This window comes from Zeugodacus cucurbitae, chromosome 5, assembly GCF_028554725.1.
Source record: "Zeugodacus cucurbitae isolate PBARC_wt_2022May chromosome 5, idZeuCucr1.2, whole genome shotgun sequence".
Lineage (NCBI taxonomy): Eukaryota > Metazoa > Arthropoda > Insecta > Diptera > Tephritidae > Zeugodacus > Zeugodacus cucurbitae.
The window spans coordinates 25,220,886-25,242,050 of NC_071670.1; the positions used below are offsets into that span (position 1 = coordinate 25,220,886).

Here is a 21,165-nt window from a genome sequence, read left to right on the forward strand (position 1 = left end):
ATTTTACTCAGTTTGCGTTGAGCTATCAATAAATTTAGGCGTATTTTCTTGCCATTCACATAGGCTGTCGACAGCTACTGGTAATGCATCCTCTGCTAATTTACTGCGTTTTCGGTCTGACCCAGACACATAATCTTCGAATGAGAAATGGAGTGAACAAATTCTCGAAGTCGGTTTTAAATCGACTCCACATGAATCTGACCACTTCTTTCTTTTTAAATCATTTTTTGGGACTTGAAACAATTTAAAACCCTCATGCGTCCAAGTTGTTCTGCAAAAAACACAACTTGCTTTTAGCATTTTAAATTCTAAATTAATAACAAAACTAAATTAGAGTTCCAGCGTAATATATTCTACCAGATTTCTATTTTGTTAGTGAAATTTAAAGTCGTATTGTTTTTTGTTTAAGTAATTCATTTATTTGAATAATGATTGCTTATAAATAAGTATACTTGTAAAGGTGTTTAATATTCGACACCCCTTAAACTTAGTTATCAATTTCTTAATTTTATATATTAATTGAATTTTTATACTCTCGCAACAAATGTTGCTAAAGAGAGTATTATAGTTTTGTTCACATAACGGTTGTTTGTAGCACCCAAAACTAAACGAGTTAGATATAGGGTTATATATACCAAAGTGATCACAGTGAAGAATGGAGTTCAAATCCGAATGTCTGTCTGTCCGTCCGTCCGTCTGTGCAAGCTGTAACTTGAGTAAAAATTAAGATATCTTAATGAAACTTGGCACACTTATTTCTTGGCACCATAGGAAGGTTTCTTTCGAAAATGAGCAAAATCGGACCACTGCCACGCCCACAAAATGGCGAAATCTGAAAACACATAAAGTGCCATAACTAAGCTATAAATAAAGCTATGGAAATAAAATTTGGTTTTAAGGATCGCACTATGAAGGGGCATATTTGGATGTAATTTTTTTGGGGAAGTGGGCGTGGCTCCGCCCCCTACTAAGTTTTTTATACATATCTCGCAAACCAATAGAGCTATAGAAACCAAACTTTCTGCAGTCGCTTTTTTTAGCCACTTCCTAATACAGTCCAAAAATGAAAGAAATCGGATCATAACCACGCCCACCTCCCATACAAAAGTTAGGTCGAAAATTACTTAAAGTGGGTTAACTCATTAACGAAAGATGTCAGAAACACTAAATTTCACATAAGAAATGGCAGATGAAAGCTGCACTCAGATTTTTTTACAAAATGGAAAATGGGCGTGGCGTCGCCCACTTATGGGTCAAAAACCATATCTCAGGAACTACTCGACCGATTTCAATGAAACTTGGTTTGTAATAGTTTCCTTACATCCCAATGATATGTTGTGAAAATAGGCCAAATCGCTTCACAACCACGCCTACTTACTATATACCAGAACTTTGAAGACAATCTGAATCGTTTGTATGTATGTGATTGGCGTTGCAACCGTTTAGCCGGTTATAGCCGAATCGACGATAGTGCGCCACCTGTCTCTCTCCTTTGCAGTTCGGCGCCAGTTGGAGATCCCAAGTGTAACCAGGTCGCTCTCCACCTGGTCCCTCCAACGGAGTGGAGGCCTTCCCCTTCCTCGGCTTCCTCCGGCGGGTACTGCATCCAACACTTTCAGGGCTGGAGTGTTTTCGTCCATTCGGACAACATGACCTAGCCAGCGTAGCCGCTGTCTTTTTATTCGCTGAACTATGTCAATGTCGTCGTATAACTCGTACAGCTCATCGTTCCATCGTCTGCGGTATTCGCCGTTGCCAATGTTCTGAGGACCATAAATCTTGCGCAAAATTTTCCTCTCGAAAACTCCTAGTGTCGTCTCATCTGATGTTGACATCGTCCAAGCTTCTGCACCGTAAAGCAGGACGGGAATGATAAGTGACTTGTAGAGCTTGATTTTGGTTCGTCGAGAGAGGACTTTACTGTTCAATTGCCTACTCAGTCCAAAGTAGCACCTGTTGGCAAGAGTTATTCTGCGCTGGATTTCGAGGCTGACATTGTTCGTGTTGTTGATGCTGGTTCCCAGGTATACGAAATTATCTACGACCTCGAAGTTATGACTGTCAACAGTGACGTGGGAGCCAAGACGCGAATGCGCCGACTGTTTGTTTGATGACAGGAGATATTTCGTCTTGTCCTCATTCACCTCCAGACCCATTCGCTTCGCCTCCTTATCCATGCGGGAAAAAGCAGAACAAACGGCGCGGTTGTTGCTTCCGATGATATCAATATCATCGGCGTACGCCAGGAGCTGTACACTCTTGTAGAAGATTGTACCTTCTCGGTTTAGCTCTGCAGCTCTTATAATTTTTTCCAGCATCAGGTTAAAGAAGTCGCACGATAGTGAGTCACCTTGTCTGAAACCTCGTTTGGTATCGAACGGCTCGGAGAGGTCCTTCCCAATCATGACGGAGCTTTTGGTGTTGCTCAACGTCAATTTACACAGCCGTATTAGTTTTGCGGGGATACCAAATTCAGACATCGCGGCGTAAAGGCAACTCCTTTTCGTGCTGTCGAAAGCAGCTTTAAAATCGACAAAAAGGTGGTGTGTGTCGATCCTCTTTTCTCGGGTCTTTTCCATGATTTGGCGCATGGTGAATATCTGGTCAGTTGTCGATTTTCCAGGTCTAAAGCCACACTGATAAGGTCCAATCAGTTTGTTGACGGTGGGCTTTAGTCTTTCACACAATACGCTCGATAGAACCTTGTATGCGATATTTAGGAGGCTGATCCCACGGTAATTGGCGCAGATTGTGGGATCTCCCTTTTTATGGATTGGGCAGAGCACACTGAGATTCCAATCGTCAGGCATGCTTTCTTCCGACCAAGAAGCTGATGCATGCACCTTATCAGTTCTTCGCCGCCGTATTTGAATAGTTCTGCCGGTAATCTATCGGCCCCCGCTGCTTTGTTGTTCTTCAAGCGGGTAATTGCTATTCGAATTTCTTCATGGTCGGGTAATGGAACATCTGTTCCATCGTCATCGATTGGGGGATCGGGTTCGCCATCTCCTGGTGTTGTACTCTCACTGCCATTCAGCAGGTCGGAGAAGTGTTCCCTCCATAATCCCAGTATGCCCTGGACATCGGTTACTAGATTACCACCTTGGTCTCTACATGAGGATGCTCCGGTCTTGAAACCTTCGTTAAGTCGCTTCATTTTTTCATAAAATTTTCGAGCATTCCCTCTGTCTGCCAGCTTCTCAAGCTCTTCGTACTCACGCATTTCGGCCTCTTTCTTTTTTTGTCTGCAAATGCGTCTCGCTTCCCTCTTCAGCTCTCGGTATCTATCCCATCCCGCACGTGTTGTGGTCGTTTGCAATGTTGCGAGGTAGGCAGTCTGTTTTCTCTCCGCTGCGAGACGGCACTCCTCATCGTACCAGCTTGTTTTTTGTCGTTGCCGAAAACCAATTGTTTCGGCTGCAGCGGTACGCAGTGAGTTTGAGATGCCGTTCCACAGTTCCCTTATACCGAGATGCTGATGAGTGCTCTCAGAGAGCAGGAGTGCAAGTCGAGTAGAGTATTTCGTGGCTGTCTGTTGCGATTGCAGCTTTTCGACGTCGAACCTTCCTTGTGTTTGTTGACGGGCATTCTTTGCCGCACAGAGGCGGGTGCGTATCTTCGCTGCGACCAGATAATGATCCGAGTCTATATTTGGTCCTCGGAGCGTACGCACGTCTAAAACACAGGAGACATGTCTTCCGTCTATCACAACGTGATCGATTTGGTTCCGCGTGTTTCGACCAGGAGACAGCCAAGTAGCTTGATGTATTTTCTTATGCTGGAATCTGGTACTACAGACGACCATATTTCGGGCCCCAGCGAAGTCGATCAGCCTCAGGCCGTTTGGCGATGTTTCGTCATGGAGGCTGAATTTTCCGACTGTTGTGCCAAAGACACCTTCTTTACCCACCCTGGCGTTAAAATCACCAAGCACGACTTTTACATCGTGGCGGGGGGCAGCGCTCATAGGTGCGTTCTAGGCGCTCATAGAAAGCATCTTTGGTCACATCGTCCTTCTCTTCCGTTGGGGCGTGGGCGCAAATCAGCGATATGTTGAAGAACCTCGCTTTGATGCGGATTGTGGCTAGACGTTCATCCACCGGGGTGAATGCCAGGACTTTGCGACGGAGTCTCTCTCCCACCACAAATCCAACACCAAATTTACGCTTCTTTATATGGCCGCTGTAGTAGATGTCACAAGGACCCACCTTCTTCCGTCCTTGTCCCGTCCATCGCACTTCTTGGATGGCGGTGATGTCAGCCTTAAGTCGTATGAGGACATCAACCAGCTGGGCAGAGGCACCTTCCCAATTAAGGGTCCGGACATTCCAGGTGCATGCCCTTATATCATTATCCTTAAAACGTTTGCAGGGGTCGTCATCAAAAGGGGGGTGTCTCATCCGAGGCTTTCGTAGATTTTTCATTGGGGGGTGTTTTTATGTGGTGGGTCCCAAACCCTACGCACAACCGCATAAGCGGGCTTCGCCTTCTCACTTTAGCTCGCCTTCAAACGGATGTCTGTTGGCTACCCAGAGGATACTTGGTCTAAAACCGGAAGTCGTGAGCTGCTTGAACCATGTGGAGAAGAATCGTTTCTGGCCACTCCCAAGTGAGTGACAATCAAAAACTTTCCTCACTTGCGTGAACTTCTACACATGATCCCATCCTCCGAATCGTTTACTTTACAATATATAAAGTAAGTACTAGTGAAGATATCAGTGCAGAACTTTGCACAAATACTATGTTAATAGTGTGGAAGCCCCATTCTAAAAATCGTCGAAATCGGACCATAGGTTTTTAAGGCCCCATATATCGAACACGAGGACCTCGGTGCTTCTAACCTAATATTATGGTTTCCAACTTTCAATGGACTTTATACAATATATATGACGAATATGTGGGTCAAATTGTGTATTACATAATATAAATAAAGTCAAATAAATAAATTGCGAGAGTATAAAATGTTCGGTTAAAAATTTCATGAAGGTGGTAGTTTTGAATGAATGAAGTACATATGCATATGCTAACTTCAATAATTGTAAAGTACATGCAAATTTAATGAATTATGTCTAATAAATTTAACCAACTAACCCGAATGAAATATCTCAAGCGTTTTTGAGAAGCGAAAATACAATTTCTAGGGATGGGGGAATAAAGTCTAATTGCCTTTCGCGAAAAAGGAGGTATTTGATAAAATCATAAATACGTGTGTTTTGTTCTACGATTTAATTATAAGAGAATCTTTATTTCGTTCAATCAAAGCACGTAGCCTAAACTTAAACTAACGGCTTAAAAATAGTTGTAATATAAATATGTATTCAATAAAGGAGTAGGTATAATTTTGGCGAATTTTATGGTAATATAAATGTATACATATGTGTGCTATGTGGCTATGAAAGTGTGTAAAACGGCAAATGCACTTAAAGACTTATCTGTGATATTGTTAAAATTTTGCACACTTCTTTGCAATAACAAAAGTTAAGTGTATTTGCCGCTGGAAGCAAATTGCACTTATTTTAAAACAATAAATTACTTACATACGTTAGGTAATGTAATTCGTGTAGAAAAACCTTGTAGAATCTTGCTACAAACACGAAGAGGATGTCAACGTTATTCAATCCTGCAAAAAAATATATTATATCATTTATTTTTGGACAAATATTTTAAGTTTATCTTTGCAACATACTCGATTACTTTCAACACAGTTCATAAGTTTAAAAAAAACTTCTTCACAGGTGGGATTCGCTAGTGTACTCACTGAAATATATATCTTAATGAATATTACCGATTTTAAAACAAGAATTAAATTTCAACGGAATACTTACCTCAATTCACACAATCCAAAATTGAAATGTCAACAAATGAAATCACGAAAAAACCGAGAAAATTTGTACAGTATTGCCTACCCCTTGTATTGGTAAATATCTGCTACTATTTACAAATTTTTGAACAATTTTCTGGTTAGATTTTGGAAGAAACATTATTGTTTTGCTAACGCAGAAGGGGTGTCAAAATAGAGCGAGAAAGCTGTTTACTTATCAAACCTTTTATAATTGAATCATGCAATTGTATAAGGTTGTGTCGATAGCCCAAAACAATTTGAAAGATTGATAACACAAAATTTGACCTATATATTCGACATAAAGTCCAATAGGAATTAATTGTATATAGTATATGAGGGCTGATGTAATTCCAGAACCAATTTCACTCATTTTTACCACCAAGGTTAACGGGTATAGGGGCAAATTGGCACCTTTTAGTAGGCAAAGAAAAGGTACATTCGGGCTTGAAATTACTCCTAAATTGCTAATGAACGAAACACCAGTCTGCAAAATCGCCAAAAATAGCGCTATAACGAAGATTTTCCAAATATTCAAGAAGTCGCTGGAGGTCCGGCACAGGACTTTAAAAGATCTTGATTGTCGATGAACGTTTTTGGTGGAGCCAGGATTCTGTTAGCAGGTGATTTACGCCAGACTCTTACAATTATTCCTGGATCAACTGTTACTAACGGGCTAATCGCATGCCTAAAATCATTTAATTTGTGGCGACACATAAAGAATCGCCAATTAAAAACTAGCATATGAGTGTTTTTGCAACAATATCAAATTGCGAATGTAGAAGCAGTTGGCAGTTGACACCTCGATGGATTAATAGCATTTCCAACAGATTTCTGTCACTTCAATGACTCGAAAGAGAGGTTTTCCTGGCATGAAACCTCAATATGATAACCATAAATGACTGATTGAATGAACTATATTGGTGGTAAAAAAAAAGAATTTAGAATTTCGGTCCAAGAGAGTTGACACAGTTACAAACCAGGATGACGTAGTCAATTATCCCAAACTATTTAAAATTGCCAGTACTATCACCACTCACTTTGCAATTAAAAGTAGTGTGAGTTGTCATCATGCTGCGTAACATAAATCAACCTCGAGTAATCAATATCGTCGCCGAAGCCAAGATTGGACCAAATTAATTTAATGTATACCTTAGCCACGAAAACATGTGGCCGGGCCTGTTAATAGTTCATAAATATTGAAATCTGTTTATTTAATAAAATATTCGACTTCCCTTGACAATAAACTGAACTACTGTGATTCCTTAAAATTTTATGTTAATATGCGAAGCGCAAATCATCACAAGGAAAGTAGCTTCCATTGTCCAATAAAGAAGAAGCTGAAATTTTACGAGTTTAATCAATATTTTGAAGTAATAATGTGATAAAAAATACAAAAAAATGCTTTGTTAATTTTGCCCCATGAATAAAAAGTGGTACAACTGGTTCGAATATTGGTTTTGCTTGTATTCGAAAATATGAAAATCCAATCAGATTGTGTGACACCATTGAAGATCAGAATTGGTTTGCCATTCTTACAATTAAGCAAATATGTCTTGGATATATATAAAAATGTACAAAACAACTATTAAAATTCAATATCATTGAAATATCTATAATATTGCACTATACGTATATAATAAAAGGAGAATTAAATAAAATCACTTCTCACCACAGCAGGTTCTACATTACTGGAATTGATCCGGATTTTATCCACAACAACACCGTAGTGCAAAAACTTCCCCTGCGGGTAACACAGCACAACAACATCCACCTATACGTCATACCCTCACTCTCCGGGTCACGACAGATACATCAAGACGTACTCGACTTTTACAATTCAACTGCTACGAACTCCAGAGCAACATTGGGAAGGCGTATCAATAGCTGCAGCCAAAGTAACCAAGTTAAACAGCCTCTAAGATTATACGTAAACCTCGCGAGCGAGACAGTGATGGTGGCCTAGCATTCATCTTACACAACACAGTGCAATATCGTTTAAACGATGGCGACTTCGACCGCAGGAACATTACCATAGAATGTCAGCGTATAGGCATCCGGTCAGCCGATGTCGAGTTCGAAATATTTAATATATATAATGTCCAACAGGATATCGCCGAATATTAGCGACTTCGTGACGAAAACCGTTTGGTACTTGGCAAGAATCCCAAATGATCCCTTGCCAAAAGATCATAGAGGAATGAAGCGGGAAGAACAGATAAACGATTCGACATTCTGCTAAATAAATGACGAGGCCCCCACCAGAAATGTGAGCACCGGCAGCAGCTCGCCAGACGTCACTATTGCTAGCGGTGGCCTGATAAACTGCAGAACCTGGCGACTTATGCAAGCTATCGCATCATAATTATCTCAATTGATAAACCCCCGAATTTATTTTTGCGAACAACCACACCGTTCTTAATTTTAACAAAGCTAACTATGTCGGCTTCACAGAATTCATAAAGAATGAGTTTTAGTAAACGAGGTACCAAACGCCAGGTCGATCCCTGTGACCCACGAATAAGGGATCTCAATTTTAAGATTCGACAACTGGTAAGTAATCATAAGCGGGCGAAATGGATAGAGCATTTGAAGTCCTGCAATCTCTCCAATGGTGTGAGTAAACTCTGGTCAATCGTCAAATCCCTGTCAAACCAAAGGAGACAAGACGATCGAGTTGAAATTCAATTCCGATAGCCGATAGTCCGGTTTGAAGGATACTTAAAAAAAGTTTTATCGAAAAATAGCGAGGAATAACGGATTTATCGTCGATCTCTGCAGGCACCTCGAAAAAAAGTTGTTGTGCGGTGACCAGCCTACAGCATCACTGAATCATCCGAAACCAAAAAATCAAAATGCTTTCTTTAGTTTATTAGTTTATCTTTCAATTGACGTCGAGTTTTTTTTAATTTTTCAATTTTTAAATTTTTGGTACCATTTTCAAGCCAAAATTACGATTTTAGACGAAAAAATCGACCTATTTGTTATTGTAAAATTGTTAGTAATTACAAAATAAAAACTCGACGTCATTCGAGAGCTATATATATGTATAATATTTGTTCAAAATTTCAAAACGATCGATGCAGTAGTTTTTTCTGTAGGCGGGTCACCGACTTTAAAAATGACATATTTGGGAAAATCGATTAAAAGTTTTGTACACTCAGCGCAGGTAGCTGGAGGTACCGTTAGTTGTTAGTTAGTCGTTAGTTGTTCTCCGAATGACCTAAAACTTTCACACAATATTCTTGAGATGTTGTTGGTTCAGAAAAAAAATTAAAGAAATGAAGAAAAAAGTTGTCGAACCTTACCCCCCCCCTTTAAACTCTTAAAATACCTAATATGCGAAAAATCAGAAAAGCGGTCCTGGAAGAGTGGAAACCTGGGAACCCCGCCAACCAAGGGGAATCTTATCGTTCGATAACTCTACTTTTACCATTAGTAGAGACTCCTAACGCTTTGTTACTTCTGGCAATCATTACATTCAGCATTCTAAACGCTCGGATAGTTCATGGGCTTAATCAGAAACCAACAGACAAATGTGCCAGAATACCGCACCGTATTTTCGTAAAATTCACCCATATAGTTATCTGCTGGCAGAGTAACCGCGTCATCAAGAAGTCGCTCTTGCAATACATCGACGACATAACCCCACATCTCGACAGGCAAATATTTCTATCATCTGAACTTTCAAACCGATTGCTATGACCGATAGCAGACATTTTCAGCCCTATTGTGTGCAATTCACAAAATAACAAGTAAATTGAAAATTTTTTCAGATATGTATCAAGTAATAAATTTTTTGGTATTATATGACAATTTTGATAAAATAAAAAGCTTTTCCCCACAAGTATGGGAAACAAAATAATGTTAACAGAAACAGCTGATTTCTGTCTAATTATATTCGAACTGAATTGAAAAATTGAATTTAATGATTCTATAACGTAAGTTTGCAAATCCATTTCAATATTTGTTATAAATAGTTAATAATTTAACATTGATTTAACAGTAAGTCTTGTGCTCTTTGGCTAGTTAAGTTTCTGAGAATGCGCAAATATTCCATGCTCAGAATCTGGCCTTATTTTTCATGCTAAAGGTCGTTATTTTGATTAGTGTTTGTTTCGTGGATAAGTTTGGTTTAAGATCAGTCTATCTATCCGGTTTTTATGCAGGTGATAAGATTATACGGCCTTTACTCGGTCGCTAGGACCTCGTTTGCTAACCATACAGAGGGTGCCGCGCGGACATGAGGTTGATAATCAGATCGCAGGGATTCACACAACCGCTAATATAATACATATACATATGTTCTTTGTAATATATTTAAAAATATTTGGAATGCAATTTTGATTTAGTTGGTTGGTTGTTGTTATTGTAGCGGTTATCTAAAAGCATAAATTTAGTTGTCGTCGAAATCATCTAACGGGAGGCCCAGGAAACGTGCTGTTTCGACAGGGCTGGACCAAAGGGAAAGGGGTGTTAGATGAGTAGGGTTCGTGGGCATGCAAAGAGGTGGTTAGTATCATGCGGGGACTCATTGCATGCGGGACAAGTATTTTGCATGTCGGGGTTCAGTCTGGATAAGTAGGAGTTTAACCTGCTACAATATCCAGATCGAAGTTGCGCAAGGGTCACTCTGGTTTCACGTGGCAACTCAAGCTCCTTGTCTGCTATAGGTGGTGGTTTGGTTCCAAGGACGCCATTCACTGGCGTGCGTGTCTAAAACTGTTTGCGTCCGCAGTCTGGTCGGTATATGGATTGAGTTCGTCGACGTGTTGTAGGAATGATATCTTGATGCACCTAGGGGGCGGTTCCGCTTCCAGCAAGTGACTACATGGGTGATTTCTACGAAAACACCCAAGTAGAAACTGCTTGATAAGCAGTTCGTTATGCTCCTTAATAGGCAGCATAATGGCCTCACTGTGAAGATGTGTCATTAGTGACATTAAGAGGTATCCTGTTGCTGTTCGGAGTGCGGTGTTTTGGCACGTCTGTAGCTTCCTCTGCTGCGTGTCACTGCATCCAGGCGACCATACCGGTGCTGCGTAATTTACGACCGGCCGGCCGATTGCCTTGTAAGTGGCCAGCAACGTTTCTTTGTCCTTTCCCTAAGTGCTACCAGCTAGCGACTTGAGGATTTTGTTGCGGCTCTGTACTTTATTGACTATCGCAGTCGTGTGTGGAGTGAAGGAGTGCGGACTGTCAAATGTGACTCCCAAAATCTGGGGATTGTTTACTGTTCAAATTGGTGTGCCATCGACGCGTCGACGTCGCGACGTGAATGTTAGTCTGTACTCCTTCGTCCAATTGGTAAAAAGGGTCGCCGTGGATTTGGTGGGTGCGAGTGCCAGGCTCCTCGCAGGGAAGAAGCGAGAAAGTTCGAGGTAGCTGTTCACTTTCGAACACATGTCATCGATGCCAGTGCCTGACGTCATTATCGTACAATCATCTGTGTAGGAGGTAACATAAATTCCCTCTGGTGGTTGAGGGAGTTTAAATATATAGGAATTAAACAGTAACTGGGAGAGGACACCGCCCTGTGGAATCCCTTGTTTAATTTGTCTAAGTTTCAATGTTTTACCTCGAAATAATACAGATGATTGTCGACCGCTCAGGTAGTTCATAATCCATCTCTTCAGCCCCGGAGAAAGTGTTGATTGTTCCATGTCTTCTAGTAGCGTTGTTAAGTTGACCGTGTCAAAAGCTTTTGACAGGTCCAACGCTTCTAGGACGGTTCTCTTACAGGGTGGTTTTTGATTAAGACCATGAACTATCTGGGCGTTTATGACGCTAAGTGCTGTAGTGATACTGTGCACTTTACGGAAACCATGTTGATGTTCTGCTAGGTTCAGGTGATATGTGAGTGTCGGGAGCAGTAAGGCCTCAAGTGTCTCCACTACTGGAGAGAGGAGAGTTATCGCGCGATAGGACTCCTCTAGGTTGGCGGGTTTCCCAGGATTCAGTAGTGGAACCACTCTTCCGATTTTCTCCATATCGGGTATTTTAAGATTGGTTAGCGAAAGATTAAGTACCTTGGCGAGATATTCTACTCCCGTTGAACCCAGGTGTTTTAACATTAAAGAATTGATTCCGTCAGGGCCGATGGCTTTGGAGGACTTGGTCTTCCTGATGACCTCCTGAACCTCCCCACTGGTGAAAACAAGTGGCGCGCCGCTGTTTCGCATATTGCGCAGCCGTCTGGTGACACGTCTTTTAGCCTTGTCAACCGGGGGGTGCAGTATGAATTGTCGGCTAAAATAGCTCGCGCCCCTCTCCGGGTCCGAGGAGGCATGGATACCGAATTGAATTTCAACCCTGTCGTCATGTCTCCTGGGGTTTGACAGGGATTTGACGGTTGACCAGAGCTTGCTCACACCAGTGGAAAGATTACAGGACTTCAAATGCTCTACCCATTTCGCCCGCTAATAGTTATTTACCAGTTATCGAATCTCCAAATTGAGATCCCTTATACGGGGATCACAGGGATCGACCTGGCGTAAGGAGTCACGCTCATTTGCTAAAACTGCCGCTTCAGCCGGGAAATTGGGGCGCATATTAGCAATTCTTCCGGCTGGTAAGAAACGAGCAGTAGCATCGGTGATCACCTTGCGGAATTGACGTTCGCCAACGATTACGTCCGTAGAAATGGGAAGAGCGGCGAAGGCATTCTCAGTGAATTCTGTGAAGCCGTCCCAGTTAGCTTTATTAAAGTTAACATAGGCGCGGTTGTCCGCAGAAATAAAGTCGGGAGGTTTTTCAATCGAGATAATTATGGGCAGATGGTCTTATGCAAGAGCACAGGTCGAAGAGAGAGATGAAGAGAGAGACCACCGCTAGCAATGGTGATGTCTGGCAAGCTGCTGCAAGTGCTCATAATCCTGGTAGGGGCTTCGTCATTCATTGTGCAGAATTTCGAATCGTCTATCTTTTCTGCCAGCTCCATCCCTCTCCGATAACTTGACAGGCAAGAATGCCAAAGATCGTGGTGCGCGTTAAAGTCGCCAGGTACCTGTCGGTTTTCACCACGAAGTCGCGCACTAATATTCGAGTGATATCCTTGGGCAACTTGTAACTGGGGGGATGTATATATTAAATATTTCGAGCTCGACATCGCCTGACCGGACAGCTATACCCTGACATTCTAGGATAGTGTCCCTGCGGTCGATATCACCTTCGAGCCCGTTGCAGTTAAATTGTAAGAGTCGGGTGTGTCTTGGTCGCGTGTCTTGCTGTCGTGACCCTGGGAGTGAGGGAGTGACGTACAGGTGGAGGTTGTTGCAGCTGTGTTACCCGCAAAGGAAAATGTCGCACTTCGGTGTTGTTTGGCGACTCCGATGTTGTTGGTTGCGGGGGCAGACTCCTATTACAGCATGGGGCAACGTACGATACACTCCACTCACGTGTGGTGCGCAGGCCGAAACACGTCGAAAAATGACACCAGCCAGTGCAGGAATTGCATCTGACTGAGGTCACATTCCGACGTATTACGGTCTGACACACGGAGTCATGCTGTCTACTTGAGCTCCTGGGGCCGTAGGGGCCCTAAGTTGGCCACTCACTGAGGGTGACGGTGCGTTGCGCGAACTAGGTGCAAGTTGCACTGCCGTAGAGGCAACAGTCGCAGTATTGCGTTTGGATGGAGCCTTTTAGCTCATACGCAGCAGAAAAATACCTCAGGCTCTGGGTTGGACTCGATGCCAGCCCGGAGTAAGAGGATATGGAGCAACCCTGCTGCAAGGCGTTGCTCCAATGACGTACAACTAGACTTAAAACTAATCGATCCAAACAGGGTTAGATCTCCAGCCTTTGATAAAATCCGGGTCAACTCCGGTGGCGTAGAACCAGCTGCGTTTGGAGATGTTGAGTTGGTTGTTATGCTTAGCTTCAAAAAAGTTCCTTGGGGCTATGAAAATCTAAACTTTGTCATTTATTGCCAAAAATTTGATAGGCTGAAATCGTATGCAATATAGTGAAATCAATTTCGACAAAGTTACCTGCATTATCTTCATTTATTTTATACAAAAAAAGGAAAAATAACAATCTTAATATAAAAGCCTCTGAATAACGCAGTCCATCACCATGTTCACAATTTCCCTCTTTGTAAAAAATAAAAAAAGTAAAATATCTTCCATTGCAACAAATTCACTTTCACAACTATCCATATCCAGATATTTTATTTGTAAAAAAACACATGCTGTGAAGAGCATTTGGCTTAGTAACAATTTATCAAGAAAATAGTTTTTTTTTAGACACAGAATACGAAATGCTTGATAAATTTCAAAATTTTTATAAATTAGAAATTTGTTGAATTTGTAAAGTGCACAGAAAAGCTCTGTTTATGTGGGCATTTGAATGCTGATATTTCATTTTCAAAATGTCGCCAGCCAAGTATGTTCGCTGTATTGAAGCGCTTCATTGATTGAAAAAAATGCAAAAACTTGGTGAAAAAGAGAAAAAACTATACGCAAAACAAATAAAATAGTATAGCTATCAAAAAACTGAAGTGAAAGTCTCAGGCTTGCCAGAAATATGCGCCAGATACTGGGTATCAATCCTGTAATCCTACATAAATGGTTTGGTAAAAGTAGAAAAGTTAGCAATCAAATTCGGACTTTTAATTTTTCAATGCATATTATATTACAAGTAAATTGAACGATCAGTTGCATTTTGTTTCTTATTTGCTATTTTTGATCCAAACTGAATTGCTCTTTTTTTCATATAAGCTATATTTTTTAAACCTATTTGAAAACCATATAAACGTAAAAATAATTTATCGCCTACTCCTTCTTTCAGCAGAAAGCAACAAAGCTGCGAAGGTGAGAAACTGCGAACGTAGTGAACCAGATGTTCTTCAATGAAAGGCGCTCTTAATGTTTTACCATTATCTGCTACAATTCTATCATCGCGTCCTAAATTACGAGCCCAAATCCGGCTCCAATCCTTATCTAATTCTTCGCGAAGGGTTTCGAGTTTCTCGGTTTCAGTCCCTTTAAAACGTGAAAACGCATTTCTGTGCCGTGTATATCCTCCGAACAGCTCATCTGCACCACTACCAACCAAAACGACCTGAAATTAAGAATCACTATTTGACTTGAAGTTAAAACTTTTTACCAGTTTTGAAATAAATATTTACAGCGAAAAAAGGAATTATTGCTTATTGTTATAAACATTAAAATTAAACAGTCAATTAGAACTACAATTAATTGAGATATGAAATAAATTTATTTGTTTAAGATTTTAGGTTCCAATCTATCTTGTTCTCTCTTATTATTCAATACATTAACACATTTTTAACTAATCCGGTGTGGACTTACACATAAATGGGAGGAGTTATAAACGATTACTTAGTATGACTATTTATTTCCAGCTGTCATTATAAATAATAAGTATATATCGTTGGCTTAATATAGAAAAGGCGTATATACATTTTTTTCGAAATCGCGTTTTTAATGTATTCTGGTAGACCAGTGTAAATACTCCTCCCCCTAAAAAATTAGTGGGCTATGATCGTAAATAACGGATTTATAGTCATATAAAAAAAGCCCTAACTCATTCGAAGTTACAATAACAACATAAAGCCCTATCTCAAATAACTTCAAAGAAATTAAAAATAATAACAAAATTATACCACAATTGAATTTGTTACCTGTTTTGAATAAAAATTGCAATAGAAATGTTTTTTGCATCTTAAGTTTTTAAGGTTTTATTCAGTTTTTTCCTTCTCCTGAAAAGTAACGAAAAGTGTAGATACGCCTACGATTAAGCCATCGATATGTAAATATAGAAGTTAAAACATAGGGTGAAACCAAGAATGATAAAATACAAGATTACGCCCTCGTTTACAGTTAGCTTTTTTGGGTTTTAATTTCCTGTTGAATGACGCAATCAAAACCCCGAAACACGCGAGCTAAACAAAAATCGAATGAAAAATTGACCAATTGCACGGTAGTACAAAACAATAAAGCCAACACAAAGAACTGACGTCAATGTGCTTAATTATTATTTAAAATTCTAAATGAGAAATATATTAACTTGAAAAAGAAGTGAGCATTGGCGGAATTTAACAACAATAGTACAAACAAGTCGTATATAAAGAGTTTTTTTTTCACTTTTCCAACCAACAAAAAAGTTGGTAAAATGGCGAACTTTTTATAACAAAATACAGTGGAACTTCCGTAAATCGAACCTCTATAACACGAAGATCTCCATAACTCAAACTTCTAAATTGGCAATAACGTTTAGAAAACAATTTTCATACAAATTTCCTTCCATAACTCAAACTTCCTTAACTCGAAGTTCTCCATAACTCGAAGTTTTGAAGGGGCAATAAAAGTCAAATTTCATACAAATTTCCTTCTATACATCGAACTTTTCGACCAGGGCATAATACAAAATTTAAAATTGTACTATCGAGGCAGAATTTTAATGGAGCCTCTCTATATCATAAGGAGGCGAACAAAAAATATGATAATACACTTATGGATTGGATAAATCATATAACAAAGGCATGGGATACAGACGTCAACAGCCAAACAAAAGTAAACTGCAGCAATCAAAATCACAGAATTTATGTTTTAAGGTTATATACACAAAATTGTATGCGAAGTAAATATATAAAACTGTGTAAAAGTCTATATTTTAACACTTTTTGAAAAATTGTACGTTTTAATGAAAATTCTATAACTCGAAGTTTTTTTTGTGGATTATGGTGATTCGAGTTAGAGAAGTTCCACTGTATATAATATTAATTATAAATATGCATTATTATATTGCATAATTTTATGGATGACGATTTTAAGAATCACGTTCATTGTGATATTTTATTTGCACATTATTCAATTTGGTTCACTATGATTCACATTTCCGTTTTCCATTTGACAATTCTTCTGTTGCCTATTCCCATTCGGGGGTTCTGAGCGCGTCACTATATCGTAATCTTGTGTTTTATAATTCTTGGGGTGAAACGATATTGGTACCCAAGAATGGCAGAAGTCAAGATTACGACATACTGACGTCATCCTAGAAAACGGAAAAGTAAAACATAGTGAACCAAATTGAATAATGTGAAGATAAAATATCACCATGAACGATATTCTTAAAATCGTCATATATAAAATGATCCTATATAATAATGTATATTTATAAATAAATTTTTTTATGTTGTTACGAAAAGTTCGCCTCTTTTGGCAACTTATTTGTTGGTTGGAAAAGTAAAAAATCTATTTTTATACGATGTTTTTTGTATTTTTGTTATTAAATTCTGGCATTGCGCACTTCATTTTTAAGATAATATATTTTTCACTTAGAATTTTATATAATATTAAAGCACTATGCTCACTTCCACCTTTTGGGTTTGATTTATTGTTTTGTACCACCGTGCACTTCGGCAGTTTTTGTCTCGTTTGCATGTTTTGTTCACGTGACATTGCGACATCATGGATTAAATTAAAACCCAAAAAAGCTAACGGTAAACGAATGTCGTAATCTTGTATTCTATCATTCTTGATTGGTATCATTGGTTGCCGTTTAAAACAAATATTTTTGGAGATTTACCAGTGAAGTGGTTCCGAAATTGTTTGTTTCTAGTCATTTGGGCTATCAGTGGTATAAGAGCTCTTTCCCACGGGTCAACTCCTGTTGCGGCAATTCTTAGTTTATAGGAAAGGGGGCGAAGAAGAGAGGAGAATCGCGCCGAGTCTGCTATGTTCAGCAACACGCTTTGTGTTCTTATTCGTAACAGTTCGCTGCTCGTAACAGCGTTGCATTTGCGCACATTTTAAAATTAATGTATACAATATATTTGAAAATTTTAATTTTATAATTTATTTTTTGTATGTAATTTGCAAATACATATAAAAATATGCATAATATAATTAAAATATGTATGTTAGAAAATGGAGAATAACGATAAAAATTAGCTAATTAAATATATTTTTTTGTTTGGAAACGATGCGTACAAGAAGTTGAGAAAATCATATGAAAGAGAATGAGAAAAACACGAACAGAGTTGTCGAACACAAATTCCTCGTGTGAACGCCATGGGCGACAGCAGAAGAGAATTGCACGAGAATTTGCAATAGGAGTTGAACCGTGGGAAATCGCACTTACGGATAGGTAGTTGATGCGAAAATTATAATTATAATGAAAGCGTAGTAAAAGTTACAACAAATTAATATATAAAATAATTTACCCTTGCTGATGACAAATACTCCTTTCCTAAGCATATGCCTTTACCGCGGGAAGCAAACCAAAATGCACAACCAATAGTTTCATCCAAAACAGTATTTAAAGGAAATATAAGATGTTTAATATGCTTCTGCAAATTACAATAAAGTTCTTGTCGCGATACATTAACTTCTACATAATTCCAATTTCTAGAAAAAATATATATATATATTAAAACACTTTAGAATTTATTTCAAAAACTCTTTACCTTTGTGGATATAACTTTTTTAATTCAGCAAAAGAATTTTTGGCAGACAATCTATCAGGTACATCCCAATTGTTTTCTAGACCTGAGCTCAGTCTTTCAAATGCTACATTTATGAGGTCGATCGGATCATCATCCTTAATGTACTTGTTCGATAACACTGCTAAAATCGAGCAGTCAATTCCACCAGAAAATAAAATAGCAACCTTAGCATGATTGCAAATACCTTTATGACTTGAACAATTGATGCACCATTGAGGAGTGTAACGAACGCGATTTTTTACAGATTCTTCCAACAATAATGAGAAACGCTGCAATTCATCTAATAAAACTTTGTTTTCCAGTAAAAGTTCAAACATGTTATCGCAGTTGGTATCCAGATTTCTGCACATTTCATAGAAATTAAAATATTTCTATAACGTTATAACAATTAGTTATTAATAAAAAATTAGACAATTAATCATTTTTAACTTAAATTATACAATATTTTATATGGTGTATACATTGAATTAAATTTCTTCAATAATATAAAAAATCGTAGAGGCACTAATTCTAAAAAACGGTTATCATAAACGAGCTGATGAAAAGACACACTCAATTGCCAAATAACGATAAAATTAAAAAATATATATATTTTTTGCTCTTACTACAAACGTCCTTTAGTACTTCCTTATACAGTACTAAACATGGTATAATCGAAAAATAACCACGAACAAAAACGACTACCTCCTCCAACTTTCTCGCTTCTTCTCTGCGTGGAGCCTGACACTCGCACCCGCTAAATCCACGGCGACCCTCTTTACTAACTGGACGAAGGAGTAAAAACTAAATCTTAATATTCACTTCGATGGCACACCAATACCGACTGTGAACAATCCCAAGATTTTGGGTTTCACATTTGACAGTCTGCTCTCCACACACGACCGCGATAATCACTACAGTACAAGGCCGCAACAAAATCATCAAGTCGCTAGACCGTAGCACTTGGGGAAAGGACAAAGAAACGTTGCTGGCCACTTACAAGGTTATCGGCAGGCCAATCGTGAATTACGCAGCACCGGCATGGTCGCCTGGATGCAACGGCACGCAGCAGAGGGATACAGACGTGTCAGAACACCGCACTCCGGACAGCTACAGGATGCCTCTTGATGTCACCAGAAGCACATTTGCACATTACTATGCTGCCTATTAAGGAGCATAATGAACTGCTTACCAAGCAGTTTCTACTTGGGTGCTTTCGTAGAAATAACCCATGTAGTCACTTGCTGGAAGCACAACCGCCCCCAGGTGCATCCCTACAATACGTCGACTATCTTGAACAATACACCGACCAGACTGCGGACGCAGACAGTTTCAGACACGCTCTAAACGCCATTCACAGTGGAGCTATTAACACCTTCATTGACTCCCTTCCAGTGTCATTCATAAGTTAGTTATACAATAGTATAACATATACAATAGTATAAGTTAATATGATACCAAATAACCGTAATTATAACCCATACACGGTTCAAAAAACACTCTCCATATAAACGTACCGGGGTTTTTATATCACTGTATAACCAATTTGGTTGCAAGCAATTCTCAATAGAGATATTTAGTTCAAAAATTTCTTTCAAGTTGTTTATTTCATTTGATGCCGTATGAACAGTTTGTTTCCAAGGAAATAGTTTCCACTCCATAGGCGAAGTAACGTTAATTGTATATAATCCCAGAGGTGGTAATTCCATTGAAGGTTGCTCTCTTCCTTTCTCGTCAAAATTATCTGTTAAATAGTTATAATATTAAAAATAAGATTTAAACAAATGTAGTAGTTCACAAAAGCATTTGTCAAATAAATATAATAAAGGGATAATACTTTTTTCTCTAATTTATTGATATACATATTAAGAATTTAAATAAATATTATATTATATTAATTCAATTTTACAGTACAAAAATGCAAAAAAATTTATACAATATCTAGGAAACTCTTTAAATTTTTTAATAGCCCGAATAAACACACAAATCATTCCCTTTACTCCCTTTTTATCTAACTCCACTTTTTCCGAATTTTATACTCGCGTTGTTCAAAACTAATCGGAATATACATACTAAACTGCTGCACAAGTGCACTTGGAACCACCAAAGCAATGCGCGACCTATTGCATGTGATTTGTTTGATGATATTTGAAACAATATAAGCAGTGAACCCAAGAATGATAGAAGACAAGATTACGACATAGTGACGCGCTCACGACCCCCGAATGGGAATAGGCTACAGAAGAATTGTCAAATGGAAAACGGAAATGTAAAACATAGTGAACCAAATTGAATAAAATATCACAATGAACCTGATTCTTAAAATCGTCATCTATAAAATGATCCAATATAATAATTCATATTTATAATTAAAATTATATGTTTTGTTACAAAAAGTTCGCCATTTTGCCAACTTTTTTGTTGGTTGGAAAAGTGAAAAAAATCTTTATATACGACTTTTTTGTACTATTTAATTATTGATCAAGTTAATACATTTTTCACTTAGAATTTTATATAATAATTAAGCACTAGCCTTGACTTCAGTCCTTTGTTTTGGTTTTATTGTTTTGTACTACCGTGCAATTTGTCAGTTTTTCTTTCGTTTTTTGTTTTGCTCGCGTGTTTGGGGGTCGTAGGTGCGTCACTCAACAGAAAAATAAAAGCCAAAAAAGCTAACTATAAACGAATGGCGTAATCTTGTCTTCTATCATTCTTGAGTGAACCTAAATAGCAACGAACACCAAAAGACATAAGCAAGCAATACTTGCGCGTATTCACGACAATGCAATGCTAACTCGTTTTCTATGCCTAAGTGCGCGGGCACGCACTGAGCGATGAGCGGCTGAGCGATGAGCGACGAAATTTAAACATATGAAAT

The 21,165-nt window shown here is 38.8% G+C and overlaps 1 protein-coding gene across 5 annotated transcripts in view; it reads right to left on the minus strand.

Moving 5' to 3' along the window:
* Nucleotides 1-21,165, minus strand: part of LOC105220170 (asparagine synthetase domain-containing protein CG17486) — a 36,720-nt gene that overhangs the window by 1,998 nt on the left and 13,557 nt on the right. For 2 of the 5 annotated variants that reach the window (XM_054230726.1, XM_054230729.1), the window contains 4 exons: nucleotides 19,805-20,031; nucleotides 18,270-18,679; nucleotides 18,027-18,210; nucleotides 8-14,902 (listed from right to left, as the gene is read on the minus strand). In XM_054230726.1, the coding sequence (XP_054086701.1) occupies nucleotides 14,474-14,902; nucleotides 18,027-18,210; nucleotides 18,270-18,679; nucleotides 19,805-20,031 (1,250 nt within the window). In that variant the 3' untranslated portion in view covers nucleotides 8-14,473. Of the gene's footprint in view, nucleotides 1-7; nucleotides 14,919-18,026; nucleotides 18,211-18,269; nucleotides 18,680-19,804; nucleotides 20,032-21,165 lie in introns of those variants that run through there. The other 3 variants (XM_054230728.1, XM_054230727.1, XM_054230730.1) reach the window with 3 other exon arrangements.